General features: G+C 47.7%; 1 protein-coding gene across 1 annotated transcript; it reads right to left on the bottom strand.

The window, feature by feature from the left end:
* Positions 1-175: 175 nt before the first annotated feature.
* Positions 176-3,881, bottom strand: LOC129147304 (phosphofurin acidic cluster sorting protein 2-like). The gene is made up of 2 exons (XM_054708813.1): positions 2,907-3,881; positions 176-2,318 (listed from the first exon to the last, which is right to left on the bottom strand). Exons 1-2 carry the CDS (start codon positions 3,867-3,869, stop codon positions 768-770), a joined length of 2,514 nt encoding a protein of 837 aa, XP_054564788.1. The 5' UTR covers positions 3,870-3,881; the 3' UTR covers positions 176-767.
* Between the last annotated feature and the right edge of the window lie 14,035 nt (positions 3,882-17,916).

Below are 17,916 nucleotides of genomic sequence, written 5' to 3'. Positions count from 1 at the left end.
CACAGCCAGCAAGTGGCCAAATGATCACCTTGCTGTGGAGAGGCAGGTTGCTCACCTTGTCAATAGCTGGTCCAACACCTGTTGCGTGGCAGCGAATGTTCTGTGATAACATGAAGAGGTAGGGACGAAGGTGGGTCGCTGCCCGGAAGGAGGGCACTGGTTTGTCCAGCCCGTGTGCCTGTGGGTCTGCACCATGCAGCTCCTTTTTGTTGTCTTGCCCTGTGAGGCGGGAGCTCATTGGGAACCATAAGTGGGTGGTGCTGGGGCCACTTGGCTGGTTGGCAGCTGGGGTCCAAGGCTGGGCTGGCCGGCCTCCATGTTGTGCTCCAGATGCCCCAATGGGAGGCCAGCCCTTTGCCTCTGGCAGCCCAGCACTGAGTCTGGGCACAGGCTAGAGCCAGCTCCCAGGGTGAAGCAGAGCGCTGGGTGGCAGCTGCCCAGGAAGGGCAGGTCTCCAAGGCCAGAACCATTCTCACTGAAAGTGTTGGGGATCCTGAGGCTAAAGCACACCTTCCATGATGCTCCAGTTCAACAGTGCCCACCTGACCTCCCACCTGCCGGAGTGTTCTGGTTATTAAACAGAGCATTTGGGGGTCTCAGTGGGGGCAACCCCCTTAGGTTCCAGGCTGTGAGCACATTCTAACTTAAAAGAGTTTCTCTGTGTTTTCAGGGTCTGTATCTGTAGTAAACTGAACTGTTAACAGAAAAGCAGCTGGGCCCTTCTGGGCTTGGCCCAGGCAGGGTGAAGGGCAGGGGGAGGGGCAGGGCTAGAAGGTGGAATTGGAGTGTCCGAAGATGCAGATGGGGAAGTGCTTGACGTGGGAGGACCACTGGGCTGCCAGCTGGAAGAATGTCACGTCGTTCCACTCCACGCCATCAATGAGGACCCGCTGCCTGTTCTCCTGGTTCTTAGCTGAGCAGACCAAGCGGCCAATGCCGTGGATGCACTGGCTTTTGGACTCCAAGTCCTTGGCCTTGTCTTTCTTGGGCAAAATCATCACCTTCTTTTTCTTCTCCTTGGTGACCACAGTCATGGACATTGTGGGCGTGCCTGCATCTTCGCCACTGCTGAGCAACCTGCTGACCTGGAGAGACCGGAAGGTGCTCTGGAGTGTGTTTTTGGTGGTAGGCAGGTCTTCCTTCTTCCCGTTTCTCTTCCTGTTTGTGGGCTTGGCTGCCATCCAATAATCCACCTGTAGCTCCATCAGCTCAGCACTGACACCCTGGGTGGAGGAAGGGACGCCTCCACTCACTGATGAGGAGAAGGTTGGGTTGTATGAGGCCTCCCTGGCGGTGGGCAAAAGCATGTTGGAGCATGAGGGGACTGCATCATCTGTGTCTCCTGACGTGGCTGAAATTGGTTCCACTATTCCAACTTTCACTGCTCCCACAAAGGGAATGAACTTCTGCGAGGGCAACTTGCCCATGCTCTTCGGCTTAGAATTGAGCATGGCCTCTGCAATGGGCAGCTGGTGGACACAGTTGGCCCCTGTGATGTACTCTGTGATTCTCGACACAATGTTCTGCACAGAACTCTGGGCCTCCAGATTGTTGAACATGTCCTGCCAGGCCAGGTCCTGGAAGAGGTGGTTGTAGCGGTAATCCACAGAGCCCAGGTAGCTGGCCACAGGGTGGGAACCCAGCGGGATGACCAGGAAGCGCATGTAGCCCAGCCAGTCAGGGTTCTTGTGGGACAGCTGCTCCACAAAGACCTGCAGCACGGTGCTGAAGTAGTGCTGAGCCCCCGCCACGGCGATCTTCACTGGCATCGGGGCCTCGGTATTGCAGTTGCAGTATCTTTGTATCCAGGAGATGATGGAGCTGAAGGCCTCCTGGACATCCACCATGGAGCAGGTGCACACGACGGGCAGCATGTGCTGCTGCAGGACGTCCGACAGGAACTGCCCCTGCCTGTCAGAGGTGCTGATGAGGATGATGTTCTTGGGCAGACAGTCACTGGAGATGAGGATGTGTTTCAGTTGATCATACACGGTCTTCCTGGGGACCTGCAGGTGGCTCTGTGGGACTGGGCAGCGCTCCTTGATCAGGCTGTTGGATGACTTATTCAGGGACCTGCTCCAGCCCCGGCAGGCGGGCTGCTTCCCCTTGGAGCTGCTGGAGGGGAGGACCAGAGCCTCGGTCTTGGTGGTGCGCCTGCTGGGTGGCAGCTTCTTAGTGAGCATGACGTGGGCAGAGGTCTCTGCCTCCGGGCTGTCCTCAGGCTGTGCCGGCTGCTCCCCAGGGTTGGGCATGCTGTGCGCCACCCAGTCAGAGCCACTGTCACTTGACAGGCTTTCAAAGTATGACCTGGGTTTGGGCTTGGACTTGGAGGTGCCGAGGACTCTGTCATCCTCCTCCATATCTGGGCCACTTGACAGGCTTTCAGAGTATGTCATGAGCTCAGGCATGGGAGGGGTTAGGAGACGGTCATCATCTTCCATATCTGAGCTACTGTCGCTGGGGTTCACCAGCCTGTAAAACAGAAGAGCCACGTCCTTGTCCACATCGGGGACTTGCTCCTCAGGGTCCTGCTCTGAGTCCAGGACCTCCTGCGTCATTTGGAACCTGTGCAGCCACGCTGCGACTTTCTGCTGATAGTTCTGTTGCCTGGTCATGGACCTCCTTCTTCCTATCGGCTTCTCCAGGGCCAAGTCATCCTCGTCCAGGTCATGCCTGTGGGCAGCATTGTAGCTGACCTCCAGCTCAGAGAAGACGATCTCAGAGTCACCTTCAGAGAAGTTATCTGCCTTGGTGCTGGCCGGCATGGCACTGTCCAGGTGGTTGACGGGCTGGCTCGATAGGGAGAAGATACAGGTCTTGTCCACCTTGGTGGCGGGGGTGCTGTAGGCCATCAAGTCAGAGACACTGCCACTGAACAGCTTGCTGCCTGGGCCCTGGGCCTTCACGGGCATGTCGGCCAGCTGAGGAGGCGCCTTCTGCCTCCGGGCACTGTGTGCGCTCCTCATCTCCGTCTGCCAGCTGGAGTGTGCCAGGCCTTCAAAGTATTGTCTTGTCTTGGTCTTGGTGTTGCTAAGGATGCTGCTATCATCCTCCATGTCTGGGCCGCTATCGCTGGGATTCTCAAGGTTGTCATACAGAAGGTCCAGGTCCTCCTCCACCTCGGGGACATGCTCTGTAGGGTCCTGATCTGAGTCTAGGACCTCTTCTGACATGTTGGACCTGGGAAGCAGCACCATGACTTTCTGCTTCAAGTTTCGTTGCATGCATCGCTGCTGCTTCTTGGGCTGCCTCAGGTCAAAGTCATCTTCCAGGTCCTGCCTGGGTGTCACATTGTAGCTGGCCTCCAGCTCAGAGAAGCTCTCAGATTTCCCCTCAATGTAGCTATTTGTGGACTTGGCCTTGGGGCTGGCCTGCATGGTGCCATCCTTGTAGTTGATGGGCTGACTGGACAGGAAGGAAATCCAGATCTCAGCCACCCTGATGGAGGACTCCTGGATGCTGCTGCTGAGACTCAGCACCTGGCCACCCTCGGGGGGTCGCTGCATTACCTCAGCCATGTGGATGGCACCTGTGGCCAGTGTCTTGTAGCCCAGGATGATCTGGTTGTTATTGCACTTCCTCTGCTGCAGCATGATCTGTAGTTTGTTGCCTTCTCCCTTGAGGAAGTGGGGGTACTGCAGGGAGAAGGTCAGCGCCAGGTCAGTCTCCACTTGTCCACTAGTGGGCAGCATAATTTCGTGGGATCTCAAGATGCCCTTGGAGCCCTGCATCTGCACTGCTATCACCATGGAGATGAGCTCCTTCTCCAGCTCCTTCAAGATCACCAGCTTCTTTAAAGTCAGGCTGCACAACCTGAGCACGCAGCTGGGGCTGGAGCAGTCCACCTCCCAGGTAGAGAAGAGGTTCATGGGCACTGGGGTGTTGAGCACGGTGGGCGAGCGGGCCAGGCCTGCAGGTGATGAGGAAGCTGCAGCTGCTTGCAGCAAACAGGTACTTGATGGTTTCTTCCCCTGTGGTGGGACAGAGGAGGGACATGATTGGTGGCAAGAGGTGGAAGACAGCCGAAACCGGTTTGGCTCAGTGGATAGAGCATCATTCTGTGGACTGGAAGGTCCCAGGTTCGATTCCGGTCAAGGGCATGTACATTGGTTGCGGGCACATCCCCAGTAGGGGGGTGTGCAGGAGGCAGCTGGTCGATGTCTCTCTCTCATCGATGTTTCTAGCTCTCTATCCTTCTCCCTTCCTCTCTGTGAAAAATCAATAAAATATATATAAAAAAAAAAAAAGAGGTGGAAGACAAGTGATCGAAGGAGTAAGTGGATGAAAAATGGTCACATGCTCGCCTGTGACTAGCACCGGTAAGGCCTGCATGGTGGTCTTTCAAACTCAGAGACCTAAATTAACCACAAAGTTGGCCTGAAATTAAAACTTGTTATCTAAAAGCAGTTTATGGTGTGTGGTCATGTGCTAGGTCAGCGTCTTCCCTGACAAAGGTCAATCTTTACCTTAACTGAGCCTGTCTATTGTCTTTTGGCATCTATGATAACACACCTTCGGAATGTCAAAGGAATTTCCCTTTTTCTGGACACCTGCAAGCACAGGCACTGCTCTGTGCTCTGCAGAGACCACAGATCTGCTCATTGCCATTGAGTTCATTGCTGACTGCTAACTAGCCTGTAGGCACCTGTATAAGAGAGGCATGTGTCTATCGTTTTACTTTTTATCTAATCCCAGAGATTTCCCTGCTTTGCTTTCTCCTGCCTCCCTAAGCAATGGATTCCATATACCCCACATACATTTCCACTTTTTATTATAATGTACAAAATAAGATGCAATACTGCCATTCTCTGGAGCACTCCCTCAATACATTGAGATTTTGTTTTCCGGCAATTCTTGACAGTTGGGCTCCAATAAACTCACAAAAACTCTGCACAGGGTTGAATGCTGCTTACATTGATATTTACTTGCCTTCCTGTGGCAGGATTCCAAAGAAGCTCATCGGGACCACCCTGCGGCCCAGACCCGGTGCTCGAACCTAAAAAAGGGTCCATTGGCCCGCCAGTTCCCTGCCTGTCAGGTGAATTTGGCTAAGTTGTCTCTTGGATCCAGAATCTTCCTTTGCTTGTGGTAGAGGGTCTGACTTTATTTGAGCTATATTCTTAAATCCTCAAGGTAGAACTAAGGTTAAGGGTTGACAGAACCAAGGCTAAGGAGAGACAAGAGGAAACATGGGTGGCTGGTTTTTAATTCTGGGTTTTCATTTGGATTTGCTTTCTGAGAGTCTGACCAAAAAAACCTTCACTGTATAAGTAAGAGCTGAACTTGTTCAGCTCCGAAGGGGTACATCCTCCTCTAACCCGGATCTCAGTTGTTCTTAAACAGCTAAGAATCTTTGTGGAGCTGTCAGAGATGACTCCTCACGCCAACCAGGAGTCCCATAGGGAAATTCCAACTCAACTGTAATTCAACTGACTGGCTCTTCTGAGCGAGAGTCCATAAGGCGTGGTCCACCAGCGTTCCTAGCCCTTCCTGTGGTTTTTATTTTTATTTACTTATTTATCCTCACTGGACTATATTTTTCCCATGGGCTTAGAGAGAGAGGAAGGGAGGGGGAAATACAGAGAGAGAGAATGAGAGAGACACAGATTGGTTGCCTCCCCCTCATGTTCCAGTAAGGGCCTGGGATCTGCAACTGAGGTACATGCCCTTCACCTGGAATCAAACCCAGGACCTCTAAGGGCCTGCATTCTACCCACTGAGTCAAACTGGCTAGAGGCCTTCATGTCGCCTTAGACAGCTGGGAGAGAAGCTGAGGCACATGAGAGGGCTGAGTGAGACTCGAGCGGTGTGAGCATGGAGCCATAAGCTGCACACTTTGATTCACTCCATAACAACCCTAGAAAATTTGCTTAGACTCTGAAGATATAAAACAACAACAACAAATACACCCATAATTAACATGGGAAGTTGTGCCTCCAAGGCTGGGAACTCCCAGACTTCAGCCCTCATTACTATTCCTGATAGAATAGGATTCCAACAGCTCCCTTTGGAGAGAAGCTGCTCTCAGACAGAGCGGAACCAGCAATTGTTCTCGATTTCCTCTATGGCCCTGATTACTTCACAAAGAAATTTAACTGTTAGAACATGTAATCCTGGCTATTCTAACCTATCCCAATTAATATACTCCTGGTTTCTGGGAGCACAGCAACAGAATTCCTAAATGAGATTGTAAGAAAACTCCTATAGAGAAGTCTGCCCTCTTTAAGGATGATAGGAAACTGAAATAGGATTTAGAAAAAGTAAACAAACAAAAACAAGCATAGGGTTGCTTCAAGAGTGTTCCCCTTCTCACTGATAGTTTGGGAGAATTTGAAATTATCTTAAAAAGGGAAGCCACCAAGGCCACTGTAGACACTGGGGCTACTTTACTCGTTCTTAACTGCACCCAATTAATTGCTTTCTCCATCAGACTAAACCTCCTGTACAAATGTCTGCTTTTTAATCAAAACCTGTTTCCTTTCAACTAGGGAATGGTATGGAACAACATATATATAGTTTGCTAATCAAATCTACCCCAATTCACATGATAGGTGAGGAGGTTTTTTTTCTTTTATATAAAATCAGTGATGCTTACATATGCTTTTCCCAGAATAGTTATATATTTAGAATAAATGAACCAGATATTGAACCAAAAGGGAAATTAATGATTTTAAAGGAACCTTTCAGGAGGAAACTAACCTTGAGACTGACCAAACGTTTGCTAATCATCTTTTCTTCATTATTATCTTCCAGGAGAGCCTGAGAGATGGCTTCAGAGGGTACACACCCTACTCAGAATGGCCCCAAACAGCCCAGACACGTGCAGAGATGCCTGTAACACTTGGCTTGCTCTTATGTCTCTCTATAGATGGGGAACCAGCCCACAGTGACTTGAGAGTCCTCTTTTGGGGTACATATTCACCAAATGGGAGAAACTTGGCCCTGAGTCCCTCAAGAAAGAATCCAACCTTCTTTTGTTACACCACCTACCTGGTCCAATATAAAGTGTGTGATAGAGAGGCTTCGCATCATTAATTTCAAGACTATCTTGCAGCTAGGACCTGTTTTGCCATTCCCAAGGGAGATGGACAGAGGTTTCATATACCTGAAAGACCTTATACCTCTCAGAGGTATGTGCTTTCTGGAAACTAGAAAAATGTACCCAAATAGAAAGAAACATTCCAAAACTGGGTGAATGATTTTGTCAGTCCCTTGCCAACATTTGGGTAGCAACCCAGTCCGTGAGGTATTGAAAATGACTATCCTTGTTTTACAAATGAAGTTTTCAAGGGGCCAGAGGTTTGGCTCCAGAAACAATTCAAAGCCCACCAACTCCTTTTACCTTTCCCAAACCACTCCCCTATTCATTTCAGAGGCTTGTAGATAATTGGCTTTATGGAATGAAAGTCCCAGAACCTTTGAAGTAGAAATACCTGAGTTCACCAAGACCTCTTGTCTAGGCCATTTTAAAAAATACAAATCTCTGGAAGATATGTCTCATCCCAATAGAAAAAAAATACCTTACCCACCTACCAAATCACTTTAGCTTATTTCAACTATTTCTTTCTAACTTAGTAAGTATTAATGAAAGTTATTGAATATCTAGATATTTTGAAATAACATGAAATACTGAAACATTGGTTGCTAGACAAGTCTTAAGTTCACCTGCATTGGGGTTTTTTATTATAGAAGGTCTATAAAATGGATTTGGAGCTGTTGATGTAATGTTCTGTGGTTTGTTGAAGGTGTGTTTCTTGAATGTGAGAGTGTGATTAAAATATGTTCATCAACGCCCATCTAAGGAATGCCAGTTGTTTACTTCTGTGCTTATCATTGGAAATTAAGGCTCCTAAGAGTTAAAAGTTCCAGTTAAGTTGGAAGCAATTATATAGTTGTGATAATAGAAGGCTTGAGGTATGGGAAGTCATATTTGAAGGAAAAGGACAAATGCAAGTTTCTCTAAGGATAGTTATTTCTGAATGGGTAAGAAGGTTTGTGAAAGTTGAGGAAAGGTTTTAAAAAGGGGCTATAGGCTATAAAATTTTGTGAAAGTTTTATATAAAAATATTTTTGCATTTTCTCTGTAAAAATTAGTAATTCAAATTATGTGTATTATGTGTTTATCTATGTGATATGTATGGTGAATTTTCAGCCTCTAGATGGCATTACTAGCATATAATCTTTTATTGGCCTAAAAAGATTAAATACTTATGTAATTTAAGGCAAATTCTGTAGTCTGGACAAAATATTTAACATTAAAACTGTTTTTAAGTGTGATTAATGTCTTTTAGAATTATTACCATAAGTCTGTGTTTGCCTTACTTCGATTTACAAACACTCCAGGCTATAAGCTTTGTGTATGTATATTTGCAACCTTCCCAAAGTTTACATTTAAAGAGACTTTTTGAACAAAAGAATGACTTTGAGTTAATTCCAATGGGCCCTGGAATACCTCAAGGATTTATTCTCTATCCTTATTAAAGGAATGTTTTTAAACTAAATTAGGCCTATTTTATATGCTTGAAATTACATGGGAAACTTTGCTAAATTAAAACATAAAAATGATTTCTATTTGTATACATGTGCTTTTATTAAAATGGATTTTCTAAAGATTTCAACCTGCCGTCTGAGGGACCTACCAAGATTCAAAGAGAAGTTCAAATAGGAAACTCACAGGTGTAACAGTTGACTTTTCAGCAACACCAGTCCAGCCAAGAGGGATGGTTCCCTGTGAGGGTGCCTGGCAGTGGGACTCCAGATATTTGTGGCGCAAACATTGGAAGTTTATGAATTATTTCCAATGCTCAATACAAGAAGCCATGGACAATGTTTTAAAATCTTATATATTATTTGTTCTTTCTACATTGAAATTATGTATTGAAGCTAAATATATATGTAGGTATATATATGATATTATTCTCTCTCATTTTATAGTAATAATTATTTTCCAAAAATTATTGTCTTAAAATGATATAGCTTACTAAACAAGCAAAGTTTTTTATCAATTGCATTATAATCTAATCTATAACCATGCCATTTCATTTTGTCATTCATAGATAGTTATTATTTTACTCTAATGCATTTTCAAATGTTACATCTTTAGAAAAAATCCATGAAAAGGATTCTGACTTACTCTAAATTACAGGTTTCTAAGCAGGTAATATCTTTGAACTGAATGAAAATGTATAGAACTCTAAGGAATAACTGAATTCATGAAAATACTGGCAAATAATCAGAATAAACAAAAAATGGGTATTGGACTAAATGAAGTGAATATGATTATTGTTTGTATGACTCTGTTTAAAATACTGCTGATTTTTAAATCATTTTGTTTTCCAAATATAAGGAAAACTAAAAGCAGACATTCTACATTACTATCAATGACTCACTAAGAAGGTTATAGGTAATGATATATAAGTGACATTCATTTCACAGTATTCCCAAGAGACAAAGACTTCAAAGACCAAAACTTACAACAGGAGATTTTTTTTTTTATTGATAAAGACATTAATTAAAGACTCTCTCCAACGTGTTAAAAGGGACGTTACCTTATCAGGTGCCTAACCACAAATGGACATCTGTCTCTGACACTGGCCTCCATCCACCATGGAGATCGAAGACTTTTCAAGGATGAGAAACCACTGGCCATGGGGGCTGACAGCTAGCCCAAGAAGTCAACAAGGCCTGGATGCTCACAAATTACTGCTGCTCAAACCTTGTTCTTATATCACTTCATTGTTATTGATTGAATGTACATCAAATGATTTTATATTGTTACTAGAGGCCCGTTGCACGAAGAGATTCGTGCAATAGGCCTTCCTTCCCTTAGCTTCCAGCACTGGTTTTCCTCTGGCACCCGGAACCCAGGCCTTTGCTCCGGCCGAAGGCTGCCTTCATCTTCATCTCCAGCCAGAGTCTGCCATCTTCGTCTTGGCTCCTTCGCTGCAGACTCCAGCCAGAGTCTGCAGTCTTCGTCTTTGCTGCGCCAGAGTGCCGCTCCGGTAGATCCCTTCACCCCCCCCCACCCTCCCTCTCATAGCAGGCGTCCTGCCCTGCCTGGCCTCTCTGCACCTGGAGCAGCTGGGCAGCCGCCATTTTTGTCCTTCTAATTTGCATATTCCCTCCTGATTGTCTGGTGGACGTAGTGGAGTGATGGTCAATTTGCATGTTTCTCTTTTACTAGTGTAGATTACCCTCTTTATGGATTCCTAATGGAAACAATATATATTTCCCCAGGCCCCTCCCTTATTATACATGAAAAGTTAAATTTGGATACCTGCTCATTTTTCCCTCCTACTAGATAATGACACTCTGATGATCAGTTATGATAACGAAAGAGAGTCTTAATTCATCTGGCCAAACATATCATAAGTACAAGGGACAGTGGATGAAAAAGGAAAACATATAATTAGCTTAATAAACAATTATGATAATACATGTAAAGTGATTTTTGGTTGACTAGGATGCTTATTCCACTCAGTCTAGCACTAGACATTTTCTATTCCTAAATGGTTTTACTGCTTTAATATTGTTGCTTTTGTTCCTGGTATGTAAATGTTATACTAGATGCAAAATACCAAAACTTAAGACAAGCAGCAAAAGGACTCTGCTCATGGTAGCTCAAAATTTAAAATTGATCCAGAATATTTTGTAACAAGGACATATAGGAGCTCATGGCCTCCCCCATTCACCTGCCTTTTTATTTTGAATACAAATTCCACCTTGAATGCCATTTAAGTTTATAGTTTTGCCTCATCCCCAATGGTCCATTGTTCAGCAAGACAAAACACTAACACTCATCATTAATGCATAATGTGTATTGATTTATGAACAAAAGGAGAATGTGTGGATAAAAAGGGGCCCCATGGTAACCTGACTAGCTCAGGGATGTCCTGCGTGGAGGTCTTGCAAATTCAGAGAACTTAAGTAACTACAAAGGATGGTCTGAAATTAAAACACTAACTAAAAGGAACTCAAGTGGGTAGTCATGTCGTAGTCTGGCATCTTCCCAGACAAAGGTCGATCTTTACTTTAACTGAGCCTGTGTACTGCCTTTTTGCATCTATGATAACATATCTTTGGATTATCAAAGGAATTTTTCTTATTTTGGACAACTCATGCACAGGCACCACTCTGTGCTCTACAGAGATCACAAACTCCTTCATTGTTATTGAGTTCATTGTCAACTTGAAACTATCCTACATCCACCTATGGAAAAGAAGTATGTGCCTATCATTTTACCGTTTATCCAATCACAGAATTTCCACACTTTGCTTTCCCCTCTCTCCCTAATCTATCACCCATGGATTTCATGTAACCCACATAAGTCTGCACTTTACTTGTAATTTATAACGTAAGGCGCAAAATTGTCATTCTCCCATGCGTTCTCTCAACCCATTGAGATTTTGCTCGCCTGCATTGTCGACACTTTGGTTCAAATAAACACACAAAACTTTTTCACAGCTTTGAACGTTTTTCACATTGATAAGAGAAAAGGTTCTTGGCAGGAAAAGTAGAATTGGAGGTGAGGAATATGAAACACATTAGTATCTTAGATCATTTTCTTAGCAGAGGACAGACAGCACATGCTTTATTAACAGTGTCACCCGTGTGATTTCTGACAAGACATCCCAATGTAAAATGAGACACAGAGGCTTTTCCTGGGGTGGAGGTTCTGGATATTAGGACATGTGGTATGTTCAGGGTGGCACCATTGTCATGGCAACAGAAGGGGATAAGGTCCATGTCCCATAGCAATGAAGACATGGATCACCGTGATAAGCCTTCCCCGTCCTGGTACAATGTGCAGCCCAGGGAGGCCCCAGCTCCTGACCTGGAGGAGATGGGGACCCAGATTCCTTTGGAAACTGGATGCTAGGAGGGATCTCAGGGGAGTAGCAGGGAGCCTTCTGGAACCTGGGTCCCGTTGACTCCCTGGGGTTCTGGAGTTTGGGTCAACTGGGCACCTACACTCACCCTGAGGTCATGCTGCATACTTGTGGATATATCAGGTATCTGTGCCTCCTGCAGGGGCATGGAGTTGAGGACCCCATCTGTCGGCTCCGGTCCATTCTCCTGTGCGGAGCTCTGTAAAGACAGTTTCCAGTCACCAGGGGAAAGCCTCAGAGCCCTGTTTTGCTGGTTCTCTGCCCCTGTGACCCTCCACTCCAGACATGCACACATTGTGATCTGCTGAGACCTCCATGAGGGCCTAGGATTCCCATTGGCACAGATAAGAGACCCCTCTGGAAGCCCATCTCCAACTACCTGCCCTGCCCTGCCCTGCCCTGCCCTGCCCTGGGGTGTGATCACAGTAGGACCTCTAGGTTATCCACTGCCCCTAAAGCTGTTCCTGCCCTGGGGTTCTCCCTTTAGGTCCCTCTTCCCACCACATGAAGGGGAGAAGATGTGGGCTGCACAGGCATGGCCCACAGAGGAGGCTGGCCTGCGTGAATGGGTCTGACCCAGGCCACCTTCTCTTACCTGACGGGATCTTCTTGAAAACGGCCAGAGATGTCGGGCACGAGTGTTGAACCGTCTACAGAGTCTGGAACAACTCTCACTGCAGGGTCTCCGGGAACCAGAGCCCCGATAACTGGGAACACAACAAGAGAACATGTTGAACTGTCAACCGACTCTTGCCAAATGAGTGGCAGTTGGGCTGTTGCCAGAAAGTGGGTGCCTGGTTACGGGGGGTTCTGAGTTCTATTAGGAAGTGACCTCACTTCCTGGGATTGCCCCACCCCCATTCCCCTCACCTAATAACAGCTATAGATAGTCCTGTGGGCTGCTGACAGCTCACCCACCTTCTCCATGGAATGCCCAGCTGTGTACACAGTTACACCAACACACCCTCTCCACAGCCCCTAGATTGGTCTGGGTGCAGTCAGGGTCTGAGAGTTGAGGAGACAGACCTAGGTTCAAATTCAACCCCTCATTCTTACCTCTTCTTGATCCTGGGTAAGTCACTGTACCTGTCAGGGCCCGTCTCTCCAACTGCCTGCACAATGGGTTATAGTAGCATATGCTTCTTAGGGATGTTAGGCTCATGTGAGGAGTAGCTGTAAAGTAGGAGGAGAAATGTCACTTGTCAGTAATGCCTCCAGCCTCTTTTTTCTTCCTATTCTGTGTCTGCTTTTCTTCTAATTCCAGCCAAAGTCATTAGATCGTGTGTGTGTGTGTGTGTGTGTGTGTGTGTGTGTGTATATCCCAGAACAAAGCACCGCCGCCCTGGTCCCAGGATACTGAGGAATAGGCAATCTGTCAGGATTTGTAAATTTGGAGACCAACTCTGTAGGAGAGTTTGGAGCCTTGGCCTGGAAGGCCTGAACATTCCTGAACTCTGGACTCTGCCCAATACTTGGGCAGCATCTGCCACTCTATTGAGGTCAGTTTCCCAATTTTCCACTGAGGCTGGGTTCAGAACTGCATACTAGTAAGCCTGAGCTCAGAAGACAGGGGGCCCAGCTCCCTCAACCCTGGATGGGATGTGGACAGAGGTGCACCTCTGTGGGTTCCAAATCTCAGCTCCTTTTCAATACTGAGGAAATGGCCATCTTGCCTGGTGAGATATATATATATATTATCCTACCTAATAAAATGGTAATATGTAAATTACCATCACTCTGCTACGCCCACAATTGGGCCAGCGGGAGACGCAGGGGGCGGGACTCGGGGTGGCCCGGGTAGCCAATTGGGCCAGTGGGACGCTGAGCTCACGTCACCACCGGCAGCGCGAGCTCAGCATCTGCGCCATGGCTGTGCTGCGGAACAGAAGGGGCCTCTGGGGCAGCGAGCTCATGTCCCGCCGTGGACCATCAAAAGCAGGGGAGCTGGGTGCCTGTCTGCTCCAGCACCAGCAGACAGGCACCCAGCTCCCCCGCAATCGAAAGCGAAAGCGTGTAGGGCACCCTACACGTGCATGATTCAATCATGCACTGGGCCTCTAGTATATATATATTCTAGTTGGAAGGAAATATGTTTTGATTAAAAAACAGATATTGGTTAAATATTCCTGCCATTTGTACAGAAGCTTTACTCTGAAGGAGAAGACAATTAGTTGGATGTGGTTAGAAACAAATAAAGTAGCCCCCATATCTACAGGCTTCTTAGTGGCTTCCCTTTCTATGATCATTTCAACTGCTCCCAAACTCTCAGTGAGAAGGGGAAACATCCTTGGGTCAACCCTATGCTTGTTTTTCTTTTCCTAAATCCTATTTCAGTTTCCTGTAATCCTAACAGTGGACAGACTTCTTTACAGGAATTTTCTTGCAAACCATTTTTAGTAATTGTGTTACATTTGCCCATAGAAACCAGGAGGTATATTAATTGGCATAGATTGGAAGAGCCAGGATTACAAGTTCTAACAGTTAAATGTCTTTGTGAACCCATCAGGGTCATTGAGAAAATCAGGAACAATTGCTGGTTCCTCTCTTGCTGAGACAAGCTTTTCTCCAAAGGGAGCTGTTGGAATTCCTATTCTCATTATTCCTGAAGTCAATAGGGAGTGGTAGTGGAGGGGACTGAAGGGGAAGGAAGAAGGGAGGGGAAAGGGCAAAGGATATAGTGGGGGAGCCAGAGAAGGCAGAAGAATGGGTTATTGGTATTCATTAGCTTTGGAAGAGTTCAGACACAGTCTCTAAAATTTCTAATTCCTTTCTTTTTAAAAAGAATTTATTTGTGCTTCTCCTTAGAATCTCCTCATTTCTAAATCATGATATGCTTCCCATTCGTTCAGTTTAATGGTAGAGCTGGCATTTTTCTAATTCTTATTGCATTCCAAAAAGTTAATTTAGGCATGCAAAGAAAACTGCGTTTTGACCATTTTCAGGTGGATATCTTCTGTATAACATGCTGGAGAACGTGACGGAGAACGCCATACAGTCTGTGGCAAACAAGGAGGCCTCACACATCCCACTCTACTCCCCCAGCCAGGGCATAGGCACCAAGCTGATGGAGCTGCAGGTGGATTACTGGACGGCAGTCCAGCCCACAGGCAGGAAGAGAGACACAGAGAAAAAAGACCTGCCTACCGCCAAAAACACCCTCAAGTGCACCTTCCAATCTCTCCAGGTCAGCAGGCTGCCCAGGAGTGGTGAGGGTGCAGCAACACCCACCATGTCCATGATGGTGGCACCAAGGAAAAGAAAAAGACGGCACTGGTTTTGCCCAAGAAAACCAAGGACAAGGTCGTGGAGTGCAAAAGCCAGTGCCTGGAGGGCATAGACCACCTGGTCTGCAGGGCCAGACACCAGCAGAACATGCTGCGGGTCCTCATCAAAGGTGTGGTGTGGAATGACATGAAGTTCTTCCAGCTGGCAGCCTAGGATGGCGGAACCACCAGTGGAACGACTGGTCACTATTCTGTGAACACCAGGAGCTGCCCCCAGCCTGCTGGCCCCAGGCCAGCCAAGGCGGGTGCCAGCGGGGGCTCCCCCAATCATCCCGCCAGTCACCCGGCGGAGGGGGGTGACCGGCGGCAGCATGGTGGGGGAGGGTAGGGGGAAAGAGCATGGGACCGGCAAGCTGGTGGCACCAGGCCAGCCAAGGTGGGTGCCAGTGGAGGCCCCTCAATTGCCCTTCCAGTTGCCCCACAGATCGGCCCTGATCACTGGTCAGGCCTACGGACCCTACCCATGCATGAATTTCATGCACTGGGCCTCTAGTCCTACCTAATAATAGACAAATATGCAAATTGACCGTACCTTCACTATGCCCGCAATTGGCCAGGAGGTGCGGGGGGGGTGGGACTCAGGATGCCGGGGTGGCCTATTGGGCCAGCCAGACGCTGAGCTCGCGTTGCTGGTGGGATGCTGAGCTCGCGTCGCCAGCAGCGGCTCGAGCTCAGCATCTGCGCCATGGCTGTGCTGCGGCACAGAAGGGGCCTCTGGGGCAGCGAGCTCACGTCCCACCGCAGACCACCCAGCTCCCCTGGATCAAAAGCAAAAGCGTGGAAGCTGGGTGCCTGTCCACTCAGGCACCAGGCCTTTCAGAAGCTCCGTGGCGCCGGAGGCTTCTGAAGGCCTGGTGCACCATCGGACAAGCACCCAGCTCCCCCCCTAAATGTGCATGATTCAATCATGCACTGGGCCTCTAGTATATACATAATTTTGCTAAGTCTGAAGAGCATTAAGAATCATCATATGAAACAAACAAACAAAAAAAAGAATCACTGTAGGAGAACCTATTATATAGGCCACTCATTCTCAAGCTTGAACTGATCACTTTTTGAATAACATTTGCTTGGCTGGGACACAGAGGAAAAAGCATGCTGTGTCAAAATATATTCCTAAGAGTTTAAGAGCATAAACCTGGCTCTTCAGATCAGCATCATTTGGGTGGGAATGGACCACTGGAAATATTTGCTACAATAGATAGCAAAGAGACACCTGGAATAAGTGGGTTCCCAAACCTTATCCTGTCAATTCCATCTCAAAAATGTTAGCCTTTTTGTGAGTATTTTCCCACTGACATAAACATCCTAAAGCAATATTAATCGTATTATATATGAACAGCATGGCTAACAAACTCATGTGACATGATGAAATGTGGCAAAGTGCTGTGATGGAGACTAAAAAAAGAGAATGGATTGTCTGTGTACTTTCTTCTGTTGTCATCCTATCTAATAAAAGAGTAATATGCAGCCGAAACCGGTTTGGCTCAGTGGATAGAGCATCGGCCTTCGAACTGAAAGGTCCCAGGTTCGATTCCGGTCAAGGGCATGTACCTCGGTTGCAGGCACATCCCCAGTAGGGGGTGTGCAGGAGGCAGCTGATCGCTGTTTCTCTCTCATCGATGTTTCTAACTCTCTATCCCTCTCCCTTCCTCTCTGTAAAAAATCAATAAAATATATTTTTAAAAAAAAGAGTAATATGTAAATTGACCGCACCTCTGCTACACTCACAAGCCACACCCACCAGCCACGCCCACCAGCCAATCAGGAGTGAATATTCAAATACACCCAACCAAGATGGCTGCAGCTGCGAGAGCAGGAGCCTGCCCTTGCTGGCCTTGGCCATAGTCAGAGCCAGGCAATCAGAGCCGAAGATCGGAGCCGAAGATCGGAGCTGAAGATTGGAGCCAGTTGGGGACCCTGCAGGCAATCAGAGCCAGTTGGGGGTCCATGCCCAGGGCCTGAGCCTCTGCCAGAGGCTTTCCGCCTTTGCTGGGGGTGGAGCTGGGCAATCAGAGCCAGCTGGGGGTCCCTGCCCAGAGCCCAAGCCTTGGCCGTGGGTGGAGCCAGGCGATTGAGCCAGCTTGGGGTCCCTGCAGGCGATGGGAGCCAGCTGGGGGTCCCTGCCCAGGGCCTGAGCCTCAAACAGAGGCTTGCGGCCTTGGCTGGGGGGGGGGGGGGGAACCAGGCGATCGGACCCAGCTTGGGGTCCCTTCCCAGGGCCCGAGCCTCAAACAGAGGCTTGCGGCCTTGGCTGGTGGGGAACCAGGCGATCGGACCCAGCTGGGGGTCCCTGCCCAGGGCCCAAGCCTCAAACAGAGGCTTGCGGCCTTGGCCAGGGAGGAGCCTGGTGATTGGAGCCAGCTGGGGATCCCCTGCCAAGGGATGGAGGCTTTAGGCCTTGGCACGGGTGGAGATTGGAGGAGATAGGTATGAACTACAGAGGAAACACCTTTTCTGACGACTCATTGGCTAAGCTCCCTGTATACCACTGGTAATATTCTTAGTAACTTGGGTATAAGAATCCAAAAAGGTGATCTAGGACTTTTCCACCACACTCCTGGGGAAAAAAAAACGAAGGTCCACTGCTGGCAGGCTAAGAAATGTCATAACCTGCCCTAGGCAGTTTGGCTCAGTGGATAATGCCTAGGTTTGCCAACCGCAGGGTCCAGGTTAGATTCTGATCAAGGGCATGTAACTAGGTTGCAGGCTCCTCCCTGGCTGGGGCCCAGGTCAGGGCTCAT

This window comes from Eptesicus fuscus, chromosome 20 (assembly GCF_027574615.1).
Source record: "Eptesicus fuscus isolate TK198812 chromosome 20, DD_ASM_mEF_20220401, whole genome shotgun sequence".
Lineage (NCBI taxonomy): Eukaryota > Metazoa > Chordata > Mammalia > Chiroptera > Vespertilionidae > Eptesicus > Eptesicus fuscus.
The sequence above is the reverse complement of the archived record's forward strand: the minus strand, read 5'-3'. Positions and strand labels throughout refer to the sequence as shown.